We start from the raw sequence: 20,932 nt of genomic DNA, 5'->3' as shown, positions 1-20,932 counted from the left end.
CTCTCTCTCTCTGAACCTGATATTCCCCCAATCCCCTGTCTCTCTCTCTGTACCTGACATTCCCCCAATCCCCAGTCTCTCTCTGTACCTGATATTCCCCCAATCCCCAGTCTCTCTCTCTGAACCTGATATTCCCCCAATCCCCAGTCTCTCTCTCTCTGTACCTGATATTCCCGCAATCCCCAGTCTCTCTCTCTGTACCTGATATTCCCCCAATCCCCAGTCTCTCTCTCTCTGAACCTGATATTCCCCCAATCCCCAGTCTCTCTCTCTCTGTACCTGATATTCCCCCAATCCCCAGTCTCTCTCTCTCTGTACCTGATATTCCCCCAATCCCCAGTCTCTCTCTCTCTGTACCTGATATTCCCCCAATCCCCAGTCTCTCTTTCTCTGTACCTGATATTCCCCCAATCCCCAGTCTCTCTCTCTCTGAACCTGATATTCCCCCAATCCCCAGTCTCTCTCTCTGAACCTGATATTCCCCCAATCCCCAGTCCATCTCTCTGTACCTGATATTCCCCCAATCCCCAGTCTCTCTCTCTCTGAACCTGATATTCCCCCAATCCGCAGTCTCTCGCTCTCTGAACCTGATATTCCCCCAATCCCCAGTCTCTCTCTCTCTCTCTACCTGATATTCCCCCAATCCCCAGTCTCTCTCTCTCTGTACCTGATATTCCCCCAATCCCCAGTCTCTCTCTCTACCTGATATTCCCCCAATCCCCAGTCTCTCTCTCTCTCTGAACCTGATATTCCCCCAATCCCCTGTCTCTCTCTCTGTACCTGACATTCCCCCAATCCCCAGTCTCTCTCTGTACCTGATATTCCCCCAATCCCCAGTCTCTCTCTCTGAACCTGATATTCCCCCAATCCCCAGTCTCTCTCTCTCTGTACCTGATATTCCCGCAATCCCCAGTCTCTCTCTCTGTACCTGATATTCCCCCAATCCCCAGTCTCTCTCTCTCTGTACCTGATATTCCCCCAATCCCCAGTCTCTCTCTCTCTCTCTCCACCTGATATTCCCCCAATCCCCAGTCTCTCTCTCTCTGAACCTGATATTCCCCCAATCCCCAGTCTCTCTCTCTGTACCTGATATTGCCCCAATCCCCAGTCTCTCTCTCTCTCTATACCTGATATTCCCCCAATCCCCAGTCTCTCTCTCTCTGAACCTGATATTCCCCCAATCCCCAGTCTCTCTCTCTCTGAAACTGATATTCCCCCAATCCCCAGTCTCTCTCTCTCTGTACCTGAAATTCGCCCAGTCCCCAATCTCTCTCTCTCTGTACCTGATATTCCCCCAATCCCCAGTCTCTCTCTCTCTGAACCTGATATTCCCCCAATCCCCAGTCTCTCTCTCTGAACCTGATATTCTGCCAATCCCCAGTCTCTCTCTCTCTGAACCTGATATTCCCCCAATCCCCAGTCTCTCTCTGTACCTGATATTCCCCCAATCCCGAGTCTCTCTCTCTCTGTACCTGATATTCCCCCAATCCCCAGTCTCTCTCTCTCTGAACCTGATATTCCCCCAATCCCCAGTCTCTCGCTCTCTGTACCTGATATTCCCCCAATCCCCAGTCTCTCTCTCTGTACCTGATATTTCCCCAATCCCCAGTCTCTCGCTCTCTCTACCTGATATTCCCCCAATCCCCAGTCTCTCTCTCTCTCTGAACCTGATATTCCCCCAATCTCCAGTCTCTCTCTCTGTACCTGATATTCCCCCAATCCCCAGTCTCTCTCTCTCTGTACCTGGTATTCCCCCAATCCCCAGTCTCTCTCTCTCTGTGCCTGATGTTCCCCCAATCCCCAGTCTCTCTCTCTCTGTACCTGATATTCCCCCAATCCCCAGTCTCTCTCTCTCTCTCTGTACCTGATATTCCCCCAATCCCCAGTCTCTCTCTCTCTGAACCTGATATTCCCCCAATCCCCAGTCTCTCTCTATCTGTACCTGATATTCCCCCAATCCCCAGTCTCTCTCTCTCTGTACCTAATATTCCCCCAATCCCCAGTCTCTCTCTCTCTGTACCTGATATTCCCTCAATCCCCAGTCTCTCTCTATCTGTACCTGATATTCCCCCAATCCCCAGTCTCTCTCTCTCTGTACCTGATATTCCCCCAATCCCCAGTCTCTCTCTCTCTCTGTGCCTGATATTCCCCCAATCCCCAGTCTCTCTCTCTCTCTGTACCTGATATTCCCCCAATCCCCAGTCTCTCTCTCTCTGAACCTGATATTCCCCCAATCCCCAGTCTCTCTCTCTCTGTACCTGATATTCCCCCAATCCCCAGTCTCTCTCTCTCTGTACCTGATATTCCCCCAATCCCTAGTCTCTCTCTCTCTCTGTACCTGATATTCCCCCAATCCCCAGTCTCTCTCTCTCTGTACCTGATATTCCCCCAATCCCCACTCTCTCTCTCTCTGAACCTGATATTCCCCCAATCCCCAGTCTCTCTCTCTCTCTACCTGATATTCCCCCAATCCCGTCTCTCTCTGTACCTGATATTCCCCCAATCCCCAGTCTCTCTCTCTCAGTACCTGATATTCCCCCCAATGCCCAGTCTCTCTCTCTCTCAGTACCTGATATTCCCCCCAATCTCTCTCTCTCTGTACTTGATATTCCCTCAATCCCCAGTCTCTCTCTCTCTGTACCTGGTATTCCCCCAATCCCCAGTCTCTCTCTCTGAACCTGATATTCCGCCAATCCCCAGTCTCTCTCCGTCTGAACCTGATATTCCCCCAATCACCAGTGTCTCTCTCTGAACCTGATATTCCCCCAATCCCCAGTCTCTCTCTCTCTCTGTACCTGATATTCCCCCAATCCCCAGTCTCGCTCTGAACCTGATATTCCCCGAATTCCCAGTCTCTCTCTCTCTGTACCTGATATTCCCCCAATCCCCAGTCTCTCTCTCTCTCTGTACCTGATATTCCCCCAATCCCCAGTCTCTCTCTCTCTGAACCGGATATTCCCCCAATCCCTTGTCTCTCTCTCTCTGTACCTGACATTCCCCCAATCCCCAGTCTCTCTCTGTACCTGATATTCCCCCAATCCCCAGTCTCTCTCTCTGAACCTGATATTCCCCCAATCCCCAGTCTCTCTCTCTCTCTGTACCTGATATTCCCCCAATCCCCAGTCTCTCTCTCTGCCTGATATTCCCCCAATCCCCAGTCTCTCTCTCTCTACCTGATATTCCCCCAATCCCCAGTCTCTCTCTCTCTGCACCTGATATTCCCCCAATCCCCAGTCTCTCTCTCTCTCTATACCTGATATTCCCCCAATCCCCAGTCTCTCTCTCTCTGAACCTGATATTCCCCCAATCCCCAGTCTCTCTCTCTCTGAAACTGATATTCCCCCAATCCCCAGTCTCTCTCTCTCTGTACCTGAAATTCCCCCAGTCCCCAATCTCTCTCTCTCTGTACCTGATATTCCCCCAATCCCCAGTCTCTCTCTCTCTGAACCTGATATTCCCCCAATCCCCAGTCTCTCTCTCTGAACCTGATATTCTGCCAATCCCCAGTCTCTCTCTCTCTGAACCTGATATTCCCCCAATCCCCAGTCTCTCTCTGTACCTGATATTCCCCCAATCCCCAGTCTCTCTCTCTCTGTACCTGATATTCCCCCAATCCCCAGTCTCTCTCTCTCTGAACCTGAAATTCCCCCAATCCCCAGTCTCTCGCTCTCTGTACCTGATATTGCCCCAATCCCCAGGCTCTCTCTCTCTCTGAACCTGATATTCCCCCAATCCCCAGTCTCTCTCTCTCTGGACCTGATGTTCCCCCAATCCCCAGTCTCTCTCTCTGAACCTGATATTCCCCCAATCCCCAGTCTCTCTCTCTGAACCTGATATTCCGCCAATCCCGTCTCTCTCTCTCTGAACCTCATATTCCCCCAATCCCCAGTCTCTCTCTGTACCTGATATTCCCCCAATCCAGTCTCTCTCTCTCTGTACCTGATATTCCCCCAATCCCCAGTCTCTCTCTCTCTCTGAACCTGATATTCCCCCAATCCCCAGTCTCTCGCTCTCTGTACCTGATATTGCCCCAATCCCCAGGCTCTCTCTCTCTGAACCTGATATTCCCCCAATCCCCAGTCTCTCTCTCTCTGTACCTGATGTTCCCCCAATCCCCAGGCTCTCTCTGAACCTGATATTCCCCCAATCCCCAGTCTCTCTCTCTCTGTACCTGATATTTCCCCAGTCTCTCTCTCTGTACCTGACATTCCCCCAATCCCCAGTCTCTCTCTCTCTGAACCTGATATTCCCCCAATCCCCAGTCTCTCTCTGTACCTGATATTGCCCCAATCCCCAGTCTCTCTCTCTCTGCACCTGATATTCCCCCAATCCCCAGTCTCTCTCTCTCTGTACCTGATATTCCCCCAATCCCCAGTCTCTCTCTCTCTGTACCCGTTATTCCCCCAATCCCCAGTCTCTCTCTCTCTGTACCTGATATTCCCCCAATCCCCAGTCTCTCTCTCTGTACCTGATATTCCCCCAATCCCCAGTCTCTCTCTGTACCTGATATTCTCCCAATCCCCATTCTCTCTCTCTCTCTGTCCCTGATATTCCCCAATCCCCAGTCTCTCTCTCTCTGTCCCTGATATTCCCCCAATCCCCAGTCTCTCTCTCTCTGTCCCTGATATTCCCCCAATCCCCAGTCTCTCTCTCTCTGTACCTGATATTCCCCAATCCCCAGTCTCTCTCTCTCTCTACCTGATATTCCCCCAATCCCCAGTCTCTCTCTCTCTCTGTACCTCATATTCCCCCAATCCCCAGTCTCTCTCTCTCTCTGTACCTGATCTTCCCCCACTCCCCAGTCTCTCAATTCAATTCAATTCAATTCAATTCAAATGCTTTATTGGCATGAAAGTTTACAGAGAACCATATTGCCAAAGCTTACATAGCAAAAAGGTACATTTTCTCTCTCTGTACCTGATATTCCCCCAATCCCCAGTCTCTCTCTCTCTCTGTACCTGATATTCCCCCAATCCCCAGTCTCTCTCTCTCTCTACCTGATATTCCCCCAATCCCCAGTCTCTCTCTCTCTCTCTGTACCTGATATTCCCCTAATCCCCAGTCTCTCTCTCTCTCTCTGTACCTGATATTCCCCCAATCCCCAGTCTCTCTCTACCTGATATTCCCCCAATCCCCAGTCTCTCTCTACCTGATATTCCCCCAATCCCCAGTCTCTCTCTCTCTGTGTACCTGATATTCCCCCAGTCTCTCTCTCTCTCTGTACCTGATATTCCCCCAATCCCTCTCTCTCTCTGTACCTGATATTCCCCCAATCCCCAGTCTCTCTCTCTCTCTGTACCTGATATTCCCCCAATCCCCAGTCTCTCTCTCTCTCTCTGTACCTGATATTCCCCCAATCCCCAGTCTCTCTCTCTCAGAACCTGATTTTCCCCCAATCCCCAGTCTCTCTCTCTGTACCTGATATTCCCCCAATCTCTCTCTCTCTGTACCCGATATTCCCCCAATCTCTCTCGCTCTGTACCTGATATTCCCCCAATCCCCAGTCTCTCTCTCTGTACCTGACATTCCCCCAATCCCCAGACTCTGTCTCTGAACCTGATATTCCCCCAATCCCCAGTCTCTCTCTCTCTCTATACCTGATATTCCCCCAATCCCCAGTCTCTCTCTCTCTGAACCTGATATTCCCCCAATCCCCAGTCTCTCTCTCTCTGAAACTGCTATTCCCCCAATCCCCAGTCTCTCTCTCTCTGTACCTGAAATTCCCCCAGTCCCCAATCTCTCTCTCTCTGTACCTGATATTCCCCCAATCCCCAGTCTCTCTCTCTCTGAACCTGATATTCCCCCAATCCCCAGTCTCTCTCTCTGAACCTGATATTCTGCCAATCCCCAGTCTCTCTCTCTCTCTGAACCTGATATTCCCCCAATCCCCAGTCTCTCTCTGTACCTGATATTCCCCCAATCCCCAGTCTCTCTCTCTCTGTACCTGATATTCCCCCAATCCCCAGTCTCTCTCTCTCTGAACCTGAAATTCCCCCAATCCCCAGTCTCTCGCTCTCTGTACCTGATATTCCCCCAATCCCCAGGCTCTCTCTCTCTGAACCTGATATTCCCCCAATCCCCAGTCTCTCTCTCTCTGTACCTGATGTTCCCCCAATCCCCAGTCTCTCTCTCTGAACCTGATATTCCCCCAATCCCCAGTCTCTCTCTCTGAACCTGATATTCCCCCAATCCACAGTCTCTCTCTCTCTGTACCTGATATTCCCCCAATCCCCAGTCTCTCTCTCTCTCTGAACCTGATATTCCCCCAATCCCCAGTCTCTCGCTCTCTGTACCTGATATTGCCCCAATCCCCAGGCTCTCTCTCTCTGAACCTGATATTCCCCCAATCCCCAGTCTCTCTCTCTCTGTACCTGATGTTCCCCCAATCCCCAGGCTCTCTCTGAACCTGATATTCCCCCAATCCCCAGTCTCTCTCTCTCTGTACCTGATATTTCCCCAGTCTCTCTCTCTGTACCTGACATTCCCCCAATCCCCAGTCTCTCTCTCTCTGAACCTGATATTCCCCCAATCCCCAGTCTCTCTCTGTACCTGATATTGCCCCAATCCCCAGTCTCTCTCTCTCTGCACCTGATATTCCCCCAATCCCCAGTCTCTCTCTCTCTGTACCTGATATTCCCCCAATCCCCAGTCTCTCTCTCTCTGTACCCGTTATTCCCCCAATCCCCAGTCTCTCTCTCTCTGTACCTGATATTCCCCCAATCCCCAGTCTCTCTCTCTCTCTCTCTGTACCTGATATTCCCCCAATCCCCAGTCTCTCTCTCTGTACCTGATATTCCCCCAATCCCCAGTCTCTCTCTGTACCTGATATTCTCCCAATCCCCAGTCTCTCTCTCTCTCTGTCCCTGATATTCCCCAATCCCCAGTCTCTCTCTCTCTCTGTCCCTGATATTCCCCCAATCCCCAGTCTCTCTCTCTCTGTCCCTGATATTCCCCCAATCCCCAGTCTCTCTCTCTCTCTGTCCCTGATATTCCCCCAATCCCCAGTCTCTCTCTCTCTGTACCTGATATTCCCCAATCCCCAGTCTCTCTCTCTACCTGATATTCCCCCAATCCCCAGTCTCTCTCTCTCTCTGTACCTCATATTCCCCCAATCCCCAGTCTCTCTCTCTCTCTGTACCTGATCTTCCCCCACTCCCCAGTCTCTCAATTCAATTCAATTCAAATGCTTTATTGGCATGAAAGTTTACAGAGAACCATATTGCCAAAGCTTACATAGCAAAAAGGTACATTTTCTCTCTCTGTACCTGATATTCCCCCAATCCCCAGTCTCTCTCTCTCTCTCTGTACCTGATATTCCCCTAATCCCCAGTCTCTCTCTCTCTCTCTGTACCTGATATTCCCCCAATCCCCAGTCTCTCTCTACCTGATATTCCCCCAATCCCCAGTCTCTCTCTCTCTGTGTACCTGATATTCCCCCAGTCTCTCTCTCTCTCTGTACCTGATATTCCCCCAATCCCCAGTCTCTCTCTACCTGATATTCCCCCAATCCCCAGTCTCTCTCTCTCTGTGTACCTGATATTCCCCCAGTCTCTCTCTCTCTCTGCACCTGATATTCCCCCAATCCCCAGTCTCTCTCTCTCTCTGTACCTGATATTCCCCCAATCCCCAGTCTCTCTCTCTCTCTCTCTGTACCTGATATTCCCCCAATCCCCAGTCTCTCTCTCGCTGAACCTGATATTCCCCCAATCCCCAGTCTCTCTCTCTCTGTACCTGATATTCCCCCAATCCCCAGTCTCTCTCTCTCTCAGTACCTGATATTCCCCCAATCCCCAGTCTCTCTCTACCTGATATTCCCCCAATCCCCAGTCTCTCTCTCTCTCTGTACCTGATATTCCCCCAATCCCCAGTCTCTCTCTCTCTCTGTACCTGATATTCCCCCAATCCCCAGTCTCTCTCTCTCTGAACCTGATATTCCCTCAATCCCCAGTCTCTCCCTCTGAACCTGATATTCCCCTAATCCCCAGTCTCTCTCTCTGTACCTGATATTCCCCCAATCCCCAGTCTCTCTCTCTCTCTGTACCTGATATTCCCCCAATCCCCAGTCTCTCTCTCTGAACCTGATATTCCCCCAATCCCCAGTCTCTCTCTCTCTGTACCTGATATTCCCGCAATCCCCAGTCTCTCTCTCTGTACCTGATATTCCCCCAATCCCCAGTCTCTCTCTCTCTGTACCTGATATTCCCCCAATCCCCAGTCTCTCTCTCTCTCTCTCTCCACCTGATATTCCCCCAATCCCCAGTCTCTCTCTCTCTGAACCTGATATTCCCCCAATCCCCAGTCTCTCTCTCTGTACCTGATATTCCCCCAATCCCCAGTCTCTCTCTCTCTCTATACCTGATATTCCCCCAATCCCCAGTCTCTCTCTCTCTGAACCTGATATTCCCCCAATCCCCAGTCTCTCTCTCTCTGAAACTGATATTCCCCCAATCCCCAGTCTCTCTCTCTCTGTACCTGAAATTCGCCCAGTCCCCAATCTCTCTCTCTCTGTACCTGATATTCCCCCAATCCCCAGTCTCTCTCTCTCTCTGAACCTGATATTCCCCCAATCCCCAGTCTCTCTCTCTGAACCTGATATTCTGCCAATCCCCAGTCTCTCTCTCTCTGAACCTGATATTCCCCCAATCCCCAGTCTCTCTCTGTACCTGATATTCCCCCAATCCCCAGTCTCTCTCTCTCTGTACCTGATATTCCCCCAATCCCCAGTCTCTCTCTCTCTGAACCTGATATTCCCCCAAACCCCAGTCTCTCGCTCTCTGTACCTGATATTCCCCCAATCCCCAGTCTCTCTCTCTGTACCTGATATTTCCCCAATCCCCAGTCTCTCGCTCTCTCTACCTGATATTCCCCCAATCCCCAGTCTCTCTCTCTCTCTGAACCTGATATTCCCCCAATCTCCAGTCTCTCTCTCTGTACCTGATATTCCCCCAATCCCCAGTCTCTCTCTCTCTGTACCTGGTATTCCCCCAATCCCCAGTCTCTCTCTCTCTGTGCCTGATGTTCCCCCAATCCCCAGTCTCTCTCTCTCTGTACCTGATATTCCCCCAATCCCCAGTCTCTCTCTCTCTCTCTCTCTGTACCTGATATTCCCCCAATCCCCAGTCTCTCTCTCTCTGAACCTGATATTCCCCCAATCCCCAGTCTCTATCTGTACCTGATATTCCCCCAATCCCCAGTCTCTCTCTCTCTGTACCTAATATTCCCCCAATCCCCAGTCTCTCTCTCTCTGTACCTGATATTCCCTCAATCCCCAGTCTCTCTCTATCTGTACCTGATATTCCCCCAATCCCCAGTCTCTCTCTCTCTGTACCTGATATTCCCCCAATCCCCAGTCTCTCTCTCTCTCTGTGCCTGATATTCCCCCAATCCCCAGTCTCTCTCTCTCTCTGTACCTGATATTCCCCCAATCCCCAGTCTCTCTCTCTCTGAACCTGATATTCCCCCAATCCCCAGTCTCTCTCTCTCTGTACCTGATATTCCCCCAATCCCCAGTCTCTCTCTCTCTGTACCTGATATTCCCCCAATCCCTAGTCTCTCTCTCTCTCTGTACCTGATATTCCCCCAATCCCCAGTCTCTCTCTCTCTGTACCTGATATTCCCCCAATCCCCAGTCTCTCTCTCTCTGAACCTGATATTCCCCCAATCCCCAGTCTCTCTCTCTCTCTACCTGATATTCCCCCAATCCCGTCTCTCTCTGTACCTGATATTCCCCCAATCCCCAGTCTCTCTCTCTCAGTACCTGATATTCCCCCCAATGCCCAGTCTCTCTCTCTCTCAGTACCTGATATTCCCCCCAATCTCTCTCTCTCTGTACTTGATATTCCCTCAATCCCCAGTCTCTCTCTCTCTGTACCTGGTATTCCCCCAATCCCCAGTCTCTCTCTCTGAACCTGATATGCCGCCAATCCCCAGTCTCTCTCCGTCTGAACCTGATATTCCCCCAATCCCCAGTCTCGCTCTGAACCTGATATTCCCCGAATCCCCAGTCTCTCTCTCTCTGTACCTGATATTCCCCCAATCCCCAGTCTCTCTCTCTCTCTGTACCTGATATTCCCCCAATCCCCAGTCTCTCTCTCTCTGAACCGGATATTCCCCCAATCCCTTGTCTCTCTCTCTCTGTACCTGACATTCCCCCAATCCCCAGTCTCTCTCTGTACCTGATGTTCCCCCAATCCCCAGTCTCTCTCTCTGCCTGATATTCCCCCAATCCCCAGTCTCTCTCTCTCTACCTGATATTCCCCCAATCCCCAGTCTCTCTCTCTCTGCACCTGATATTCCCCCAATCCCCAGTCTCTCTCTCTCTGTACCTGACATTCCCCCAATCCCCAGACTCTGTCTCTGAACCTGATATTCCCCCAATCCCCTGTCTCTCTCTCTCTGAACCTGATATTCCCCCAATCCCCAGTCTCTCTCTCTCTGAAACTGATATTCCCCCAATCCCCAGTCTCTCTCTCTCTGTACCTGAAATTCCCCCAGTCCCCAATCTCTCTCTCTCTGTACCTGATATTCCCCCAATCCCCAGTCTCTCTCTCTCTGAACCTGATATTCCCCCAATCCCCAGTCTCTCTCTCTGAACCTGATATTCTGCCAATCCCCAGTCTCTCTCTCTCTGTACCTGATATTCCCCCAATCCCCAGTCTCTCTCTGTACCTGATATTCCCCCAATCCCCAGTCTCTCTCTCTCTCTGTACCTGATATTCCCCCAATCCCCAGTCTCTCTCTCTCTGAACCTGAAATTCCCCCAATCCCCAGTCTCTCGCTCTCTGTACCTGATATTCCCCCAATCCCCAGGCTCTCTCTCTCTGAACCTGATATTCCCCCAATCCCCAGTCTCTCTCTCTCTGTACCTGATGTTCCCCCAATCCCCAGTCTCTCTCTCTGAACCTGATATTCCCCCAATCCCCAGTCTCTCTCTCTGAACCTGATATTCCGCCAATCCCGTCTCTCTCTCTCTGAACCTCATATTCCCCCAATCCCCAGTCTCTCTCTGTACCTGATATTCCCCCAATCCAGTCTCTCTCTCTCTGTACCTGATATTCCCCCAATCCCCAGTCTCTCTCTCTCTCTGAACCTGATATTCCCCCAATCCCCAGTCTCTCGCTCTCTGTACCTGATATTGCCCCAATCCCCAGGCTCTCTCTCTGAACCTGATATTCCCCCAATCTCCAGTCTCTCTCTCTCTCTGTACCTGATGTTCCCCCAATCCCCAGGCTCTCTCTGAACCTGATATTCCCCCAATCCCCAGTCTCTCTCTCTCTGTACCTGATATTTCCCCAGTCTCTCTCTCTGTACCTGACATTCCCCCAATCCCCAGTCTCTCTCTCTCTGAACCTGATATTCCCCCAATCCCCAGTCTCTCTCTGTACCTGATATTGCCCCAATCCCCAGTCTCTCTCTCTCTGCACCTGATATTCCCCCAATCCCCAGTCTCTCTCTCTCTGTACCTGATATTCCCCCAATCCCCAGTCTCTCTCTCTCTGTACCTGATATTCCCCCAATCCCCCGTCTCTCTCTCTGTACCTGATATTCCCCCAATCCCCAGTCTCTCTCTGTACCTGATATTCTCCCAATCCCCAGTCTCTCTCTCTCTCTGTCCCTGATATTCCCCAATCCCCAGTCTCTCTCTCTCTGTCCCTGATATTCCCCCAATCCCCAGTCTCTCTCTCTCTGTCCCTGATATTCCCCCAATCCCCAGTCTCTCTCTCTCTCTGTACCTGATATTCCCCAATCCCCAGTCTCTCTCTCTCTCTACCTGATATTCCCCCAATCCCCAGTCTCTCTCTCTCTCTGTACCTCATATTCCCCCAATCCCCAGTCTCTCTCTCTCTCTGTACCTGATCTTCCCCCACTCCCCAGTCTCTCAATTCAATTCAATTCAATTCAATTCAAATGCTTTATTGGCATGAAAGTTTACAGAGAACCATATTGCCAAAGCTTACATCGCAAAAAGGTACATTTTCTCTCTCTGTACCTGATATTCCCCCAATCCCCAGTCTCTCTCTCTCTCTGTACCTGATATTCCCCCAATCCCCAGTCTCTCTCTCTCTGTACCTGATATTCCCCCAATCCCCAGTCTCTCTCTCTCTCTCTGTACCTGATATTCCCCTAATCCCCAGTCTCTCTCTCTCTCTCTGTACCTGATATTCCCCCAATCCCCAGTCTCTCTCTACCTGATATTCCCCCAATCCCCAGTCTCTCTCTCTCTGTGTACCTGATATTCCCCCAGTCTCTCTCTCTCTCTGTACCTGATATTCCCCCAATCCCTCTCTCTCTCTCTCTCTGTACCTGATATTCCCCCAATCCCCAGTCTCTCTCTCTCTCTGTACCTGATATTCCCCCAATCCCCAGTCTCTCTCTCTCTCTCTGTACCTGATATTCCCCCAATCCCCAGTCTCTCTCTCTCAGAACCTGATTTTCCCCCAATCCCCAGTCTCTCTCTCTGTACCTGATATTCCCCCAATCTCTCTCTCTCTGTACCCGATATTCCCCCAATCTCTCTCGCTCTGTACCTGATATTCCCCCAATCCCCAGTCTCTCTCTCTGTACCTGACATTCCCCCAATCCCCAGACTCTGTCTCTGAACCTGATATTCCCCCAATCCCCAGTCTCTCTCTCTCTGAACCTGATATTCCCCCAATCCCCAGTCTCTCTCTCTCTCTGAAACTGCTATTCCCCCAATCCCCAGTCTCTCTCTCTCTGTACCTGAAATTCCCCCAGTCCCCAATCTCTCTCTCTCTGTACCTGATATTCCCCCAATCCCCAGTCTCTCTCTCTCTGAACCTGATATTCCCCCAATCCCCAGTCTCTCTCTCTGAACCTGATATTCTGCCAATCCCCAGTCTCTCTCTCTCTGAACCTGATATTCCCCCAATCCCCAGTCTCTCTCTGTACCTGATATTCCCCCAATCCCCAGTCTCTCTCTCTCTGTACCTGATATTCCCCCAATCCCCAGTCTCTCTCTCTCTGAACCTGAAATTCCCCCAATCCCCAGTCTCTCGCTCTCTGTACCTGATATTCCCCCAATCCCCAGGCTCTCTCTCTCTGAACCTGATATTCCCCCAATCCCCAGTCTCTCTCTCTGAACCTGATATTCCGCCAATCCCGTCTCTCTCTCTCTGAACCTCATATTCCCCCAATCCCCAGTCTCTCTCTGTACCTGATATTCCCCCAATCCACAGTCTCTCTCTCTCTGTACCTGATATTCCCCCAATCCCCAGTCTCTCTCTCTCTCTGAACCTGATATTCCCCCAATCCCCAGTCTCTCGCTCTCTGTACCTGATATTGCCCCAATCCCCAGGCTCTCTCTCTCTGTACCTGACATTCCCCCAATCCCCAGTCTCTCTCTCTCTGTACCTGATGTTCCCCCAATCCCCAGGCTCTCTCTGAACCTGATATTCCCCCAATCCCCAGTCTCTCTCTCTCTGTACCTGATATTTCCCCAGTCTCTCTCTCTGTACCTGACATTCCCCCAATCCCCAGTCTCTCTCTCTCTGAACCTGATATTCCCCCAATCCCCAGTCTCTCTCTGTACCTGATATTGCCCCAATCCCCAGTCTCTCTCTCTCTGCACCTGATATCCCCCCAATCCCCAGTCTCTCTCTCTCTGTACCTGATATTCCCCCAATCCCCAGTCTCTCTCTCTCTGTACCCGTTATTCCCCCAATCCCCAGTCTCTCTCTCTCTGTACCTGATATTCCCCCAATCCCCAGTCTCTCTCTCTCTCTCTCTCTGTACCTGATATTCCCCCAATCCCCAGTCTCTCTCTCTGTACCTGATATTCCCCCAATCCCCAGTCTCTCTCTGTACCTGATATTCTCCCAATCCCCAGTCTCTCTCTCTCTCTGTCCCTGATATTCCCCAATCCCCAGTCTCTCTCTCTCTCTGTCCCTGATATTCCCCCAATCCCCAGTCTCTCTCTCTCTGTCCCTGATATTCCCCCAATCCCCAGTCTCTCTCTCTCTCTGTCCCTGATATTCCCCCAATCCCCAGTCTCTCTCTCTCTCTGTACCTGATATTCCCCAATCCCCAGTCTCTCTCTCTACCTGATATTCCCCCAATCCCCAGTCTCTCTCTCTCTCTGTACCTCATATTCCCCCAATCCCCAGTCTCTCTCTCTCTCTGTACCTGATCTTCCCCCACTCCCCAGTCTCTCAATTCAATTCAATTCAATTCAATTCAAATGCTTTATTGGCATGAAAGTTTACAGAGAACCATATTGCCAAAGCTTACATAGCAAAAAGGTACATTTTCTCTCTCTGTACCTGATATTCCCCCAATCCCCAGTCTCTCTCTCTCTCTCTGTACCTGATATTCCCCTAATCCCCAGTCTCTCTCTCTCTCTCTGTACCTGATATTCCCCCAATCCCCAGTCTCTCTCTACCTGATATTCCCCCAATCCCCAGTCTCTCTCTCTCTGTGTACCTGATATTCCCCCAGTCTCTCTCTCTCTCTGTACCTGATATTCCCCCAATCCCCAGTCTCTCTCTACCTGATATTCCCCCAATCCCCAGTCTCTCTCTCTCTCTGTGTACCTGATATTCCCCCAGTCTCTCTCTCTCTCTGCACCTGATATTCCCCCAATCCCCAGTCTCTCTCTCTCTCTGTACCTGATATTCCCCCAATCCCCAGTCTCTCTCTCTCTCTCTCTGTACCTGATATTCCCCCAATCCCCAGTCTCTCTCTCGCTGAACCTGATTTTCCCCCAATCCCCAGTCTCTCTCTCTGTACCTGATATTCCCCCAATCTCTCTCTCTCTGTACCCGATATTCCCCCAATCTCTCTCGCTCTGTACCTGATATTCCCCCAATCCCCAGTCTCTCTCTCTGTACCTGATATTCCCGCAATCCCCAGTCTCTCTCTCTCTGTACCTGATATTCCCCCAATCCCCAGTCTCTCTCTCTCTGAACCTGATATTCCCCCAATCCCCAGTCTCTCTCTCTCTGAACCTGATATTCCCCCAATCCCCAGTCTCTCTCTCTCTGTACCTGATATTCCCCCAATCCCCAGTCTCTCTCTCTCTCTCTCAGTACCTGATATTCCCCCAATCCCCAGTCTCTCTCTACCTGATATTCCCCCAATCCCCAGTCTCTCTCTCTCTCTGTACCTGATATTCCCCCAATCCCCAGTCTCTCTCTCTCTCTGTACCTGATATTCCCCCAATCCCCAGTCTCTCTCTCTCTGAACCTGATATTCCCTCAATCCCCAGTCTCTCCCTCTGAACCTGATATTCCCCTAATCCCCAGTCTCTCTCTCTGTACCTGATATTCCCCCAATCCCCAGTCTCTCTCTCTCTCTGTACCTGATATTCCCCCAATCCCCAGTCTCTCTCTCTGAACCTGATATTCCCCCAATCCCCAGTCTCTCTCTCTCTGTACCTGATATTCCCGCAATCCCCAGTCTCTCTCTCTGTACCTGATATTCCCCCAATCCCCAGTCTCTCTCTCTCTGTACCTGATATTCCCCCAATCCCCAGTCTCTCTCTCTCTCTCTCCACCTGATATTCCCCCAATCCCCAGTCTCTCTCTCTCTGAACCTGATATTCCCCCAATCCCCAGTCTCTCTCTCTGTACCTGATATTCCCCCAATCCCCAGTCTCTCTCTCTCTATATACCTGATATTCCCCCAATCCCCAGTCTCTCTCTCTCTGAACCTGATATTCCCCCAATCCCCAGTCTCTCTCTCTCTGAAACTGATATTCCCCCAATCCCCAGTCTCTCTCTCTCTGTACCTGAAATTCGCCCAGTCCCCAATCTCTCTCTCTCTGTACCTGATATTCCCCCAATCCCCAGTCTCTCTCTCTCTGAACCTGATATTCCCCCAATCCCCAGTCTCTCTCTCTCTGAAACTGATATTCCCCCAATCCCCAGTCTCTCTCTCTCTGTACCTGATATTCCCCCAATCCCCAGTCTCTCTCTCTCTGTACCTGATATTCCCCCAATTCCGCAGTCTCTCTCTCTACCTGATATTCCCCCAATCCCCAGTCTCTCTCTCTCTGTACCTGATATTCCCCCAATCCCCAGTCTCTCTCTCTCTGTACCTGATATTCCCCCAATCCCCAGTCTCTTTTTCTGTACCTGATATTCCCCCAATCCCCAGTCTCTCTCTCTGTACCTGATATTCCCCCAATCCCCAGTCTCTCTCTGTACCTGATATTCTCCCAATCCCCAGTCTCTCTCTCTGTCCCTGATATTCCCCAATCCCCAGTCTTTCTCTCTCTGTCCCTGATATTCCCCCAATCCCCAGTCTCTCTCTCTCTGTACCTGATATTCCTCCAATCCCCAGTCTCTCTCTCTGTACCTGATATTCCCCAATCCCCAGTCTCTCTCTCTCTGTACCTGATATTCCCCCAATCCCCAGTCTCTCTCTCTCTGTACCTCATATTCCCCCAATCTCTCTCTCTCTCTGTACCTGATATTCCTCCAATCCCCAGTCTCTCTCTCTCTCTCTCTGTACCTGATATTCCCCCAATCCCCAGTCTCTCTCTCTCTCAGTACCTGATATTCCCCCAATCCCCAGTCTCTCTCTCTCTCTCTGTACCTGATATTCCTCCAATCCCCAGTCTCTCTCTCTCTGTCCCTGATATTCCCCCAATTCCCAGTCTCTCTCTCTCTCTCTCTCTGAACCTGATTTTCCCCCAATCCCCAGTCTCTCTCTCTGTACCTGATATTCCCCCAATCTCTCTCTCTCTGTACCCGATATTCCCCCAATCTCTCTCGCTCTGTACCTGATATTCCCCCAATCCCCAGTCTCTCTCTCTGTACCTGATATTCCCGCAATCCCCAGTCTCTCTCTCTGTACCTGATATTCCCCCAATCCCCAGTCTCTCTCTCTCTGAACCTGATATTCCCCCAATCCCCAGTCTCTCTCTCTCTGAGCCTGATATTCCCCCAATCCAGTCTCTCTCTCTGTACCTGATATTCCCCCAATCCCCAGTCTCTCTCTCTGTACCTGATATTCCCCCAATCCCCAGTCTCTCTCTCTCTGAACCTGATATTCCCCCAATCCACAGTCTCTCTCTCTCTACCTGATATTCCCCCAATCCCCAGTCTCTCTCTACCTGATATTCCCCCAATCCCGTCTCTCTCTGAACCTGATATTCCCCCAATCCCCAGTCTCTCTCTCTCTGTACCTGATATTCCCCCAATCCCCAGTCTCTCTCTCTGTACCTGATATTCCCCCAGTCTCTCTCTCTCTGAACCTGATATTCCCCCAATCCCCAGTCTCTCTCTCTCTGCACCTGATATTCCCCCAATCTCCAGTCTCTCTTTCTCTCTCTGTACCTGATATTCCCCCAATCCCCAGTCTCTCTCTGTGACCCGGATATTCCCCCAATCCCCAGTCTCTCTCTCTCTCTATCGGATATTCCCCAATTCCTCTCTGTCTGATATTCCCCCAATCGCCAGTCTGTCTCTCTTTGATATTCCCCGAATCCCCAGTCTTTTTTTAAAATCGGTTATGGGATATGGGCGTCGCTGGCAAGGCCAGCATTTATTGCTCATCCCTAATTGCCCTTGAGAAGGTGGTGGTGGCGAGCTGCCTTCTTCAACCGCTGCAGTCCATGTGGTGGAGGTACTCCCACAGTGCTGTTAGGGAGGGAGTTCCAGGATTTTGAATCAGCGACAATGAAGGAATGGCAATATACTTCTCAGTCAGGATGGTGTGTGACCTGAAGGGGAACTTGGAGGTGGTGATGTTCCCATGTGTCTGCTGCCCTTGTCCTTCTAGGTGGAAGAGGTCGCGGGTTTGGGAGGTGCTGCCGAAGAAGCCTTGGTGAGTTGCTGCAGTGCACCTTGTAGATGGTGCACACTGCAGCCACGGTATGCCGGTGGTGGAGGGAGGGAATGTTTAAGGTGGTGGATGGGGCTTTGTCTTGGATGGTGTCGAGTTTCTTGAGTGTTGTTGGAGCTGCACTCATCCAGGCAAGTGGAGAGTATTCCATCACACTCCTGACTTGTGCCTTGTAGATGGTGGAAAGGCTTTGGGGAGTCAGGAGATGATACACTCACTGCAGAATACCTAGCCTCTGAACAGCTCTTGTTGGCACAGTATTTATGTGGCTGGTCCAGTTAAGTTTCTGGTCAACAGTGACCCCCAGGATGTGGATGTTGATGGTGAGGGATTCAGCGATGGTAATGCCCTTGAATGTCAAGGGGCGGTGGTTAGACTCTCGCTTGTTGGAGATAGTCATAGCCTGGCACTTGTGTGGCGTGAATGTTACTTGCCACTTATCAGCCCAAGCCTGAACGTCGTCCAGGTCTTGTTGCATGCGGGCATGGGCTGCTTCATTATCTGAGGAGTTGTGAATGGCGCTGAACACTGTGCAGTCATCAGCGAACATTGCCATTTCTGACCTTATGTTGGAGGGAAGGTCATTGATGAAGCAGCTGAAGATGGCTGGGCCTAGGACACTGTCCTGAGAAACTTATGCAGCGATGTCCTGGGGCTGTGATGATTGACCTTCAACCACCACAACCATCTTCCTTTGTGCTAGGTATGACTCCAGCCAGTGGAGAGTTCCCCCCTGATTCCCATTGACTTCAGTTTTACTAGGGCTCCTTGATGACAAGAGCAGTCACTCTCACCTCATCTCTGGAATTCAGCTCCTTTGTCCATGTTTGGACCAAGGTTGCAATGAGGTCGGGAGCCGAGTGGTCTTGGCGCAACCCAAACTGGGCATCAGTGAGCAGGTTATTGGTGAGTAAGTGCTGCTTGATAGCACGGTCGATGACACCTTCCATCACTTTGCCGATGACTGAGAGTAGACTGATGGGGCGGTAATTGGCCGAGCTTGATTTGTCCTGCTTTTTGTGGACAGGACATACCTGGGCAGTTTTCCACATTGTCGGATAGATGCCAGTGTTGTAGCTGTACTGGAACAGCTTGGCTAGAGGCACGGCATGTTCTGGAGCACAAGTCTTCAGCACAATAGCTGGGATGTTGTCAGGGCCAATAGCCTTTGCTGTATCCAGTGCGCTCAGCCGTTTCTTGATATCACATGGAGTGAATCGAATTGGCTGAAGACTGGCTTCTATGATGGTGGAGACCTCAGGAAGAGGCTGATATGAATCACCCACTCAGCACTTCTGGCTGAAGATGGTTGCAAACGCTTCAGCCTTGTCTTTTGCACTGCGTGCTGGGCTTCACCATCATTGAGGTTGGGGATATTCATGGAGCCTCCTCCTCCCTAGTTGTTTAATGGTCCACCACCATTCACCACTGGATGTGGCAGGACTGCAGTCTTTCTCTCTCTCTCTCTCTCTGATATTCCCCAAACCTCTGTGTGTGTGTGTGTCTGTCTGTCTGTCTGTCTGTCTGTCTCTCTCTCCCCCTCCCTGACATTCCCCAGTCTCCGTTACCGATAACCAGCGCCGCCGCGCCACTGAACGATCCCGATCCCGATCCCGATGCTAACGCTCACCTGGGGCAGGCGGCAGGCCGAGTGGCGGCCGAGTTGCAGCAGCTTCATGTCGGCCACTGGCGGAGTGATAAGGCCGAGCTGCCGGCAGCACCTCCAACGACAGCGCCGCCTCTGGCTCTGGCGACACGCAGTAGCTGTCACCTCTGGGGCTCTTGTGTCATTACATGTGTGGCTGTCATGTGTTTGGACAGTGTGTTTCGTAACTTTGGTTCTAGTGTGTTCAGTTCGTTTGATTTTTTTAGATGATTGCAATTGATGTTTTGTAATATTTTACATTAATGCAGGAGACGACATAAAGAAGGAATTTGACTTTGCCTTTCACATCCTCACGAGAGCCATGGTTGCTTTGCAATCATAGGACTTTTTTCAATTGCAACCACTGTTGATATATAGGCAAAGACAACAGCCATCGCAAGGTCCCATAAACACAATTACATTAAAGGATAGACAATTTGCTTTTCGTGGTATTGATTGAGCAAGGAATTTTATCCAAGATAGAGCATTTAAAAACAGTGCGGGTGAATTTGAGTGTTGGCAGAGCGGAAGAGCATTACGAAGTAATACATAAGAGGCAAAAAAAAAAGTTAACTATAAATAAGTAAATAGATATAATAGGCTAAATATACTAAATTGAGCAATAGAATTAACTAGTAGAAATCTCATCTTCCCTCATGCCCTCTCTGAGCTCATCTTGAGACCCACCTCCTGCTCATTTGACCCCATTTCCACTAAACTGCTGACTGCCCAACCACACTTCCAGGCCCCCATCATCTCCAGCCACATACACATATCCTTTCCTCTTCCAATACCAGCCTACCTTTACCTGCTCCTTCTGTGGCACCATTGGTAGCTGCTTTTTCAGCCATTATGCTCCCATCCTCTGGAATTCCCTTCTCCAGAAACTCTGCCTTTTTGCCCCACCAACCCTTCTTTTTCGCTTTCTCCCTCCTGCTTGGTGTTTACTCTTTGCCGACTATCCTTAGACTTCTCTCTGTACATGTGGGGTGCTGTAGAAATGCAAATTGTTGTTTTTCTCTGCTCTTTACTCATTCATTCTCACTTTCTCCATCTCTGATACCTTTTGTCTCCTTCTTCATTGCATATTAATCTACTTTCTGTAAGATTAGCCCAGAGACACAATTGATATTGACCAGCACTGAAGTCATGAATGCATGAATAGTTTGAGTACCCAAAGAAAACTAAGAAATCAAGCGGAAATATTTTTGCTGAGGTCAGGCCAGAGCCTTGTTTATGCATCTGGACCCAGAATCTGGCACAGAGGCAGCTCGTCAAGTGAGGCACCTCACCTTGAGTATTGTGTGCACACACGAGTGGGGAGCCAAGGCCGCTGTCAGCATAGAGATGTGCAGATCCACCTTTTACACTTCACATTCATTTGTAATTGCTAAAATAGGAGCCACAGTATTGGATTAGGTCCAGTGAAATTGGATGGGATATTGAAAGAACAGAAAGACTTGCATTTATATAGCACCTTTC

The 20,932-nt window shown here is 50.5% G+C and overlaps 1 protein-coding gene across 1 annotated transcript in view; it reads right to left on the bottom strand.

Annotated features, from left to right (window-relative positions):
- lias (lipoic acid synthetase) overlaps positions 1 to 19,557 on the bottom strand; it is an 81,836-nt gene extending 62,279 nt beyond the window's left edge. Inside the window, exon 1 of the mRNA XM_085968800.1 lies at positions 19,436 to 19,557. Within this exon, the coding sequence (XP_085824926.1) occupies positions 19,436 to 19,483 (48 nt within the window). The 5' untranslated portion in view covers positions 19,484 to 19,557. The remainder of the gene's footprint in view (positions 1 to 19,435) is intronic.
- Positions 19,558 to 20,932: the final 1,375 nt, after the last annotated feature.

This window comes from Somniosus microcephalus, chromosome 2 (assembly GCF_052327205.1).
Source record: "Somniosus microcephalus isolate GS21.2 chromosome 2, FLI_Smic_1.0, whole genome shotgun sequence".
NCBI lineage: Eukaryota > Metazoa > Chordata > Chondrichthyes > Squaliformes > Somniosidae > Somniosus > Somniosus microcephalus.
The sequence above is the reverse complement of the archived record's forward strand: the minus strand, read 5'-3'. Positions and strand labels throughout refer to the sequence as shown.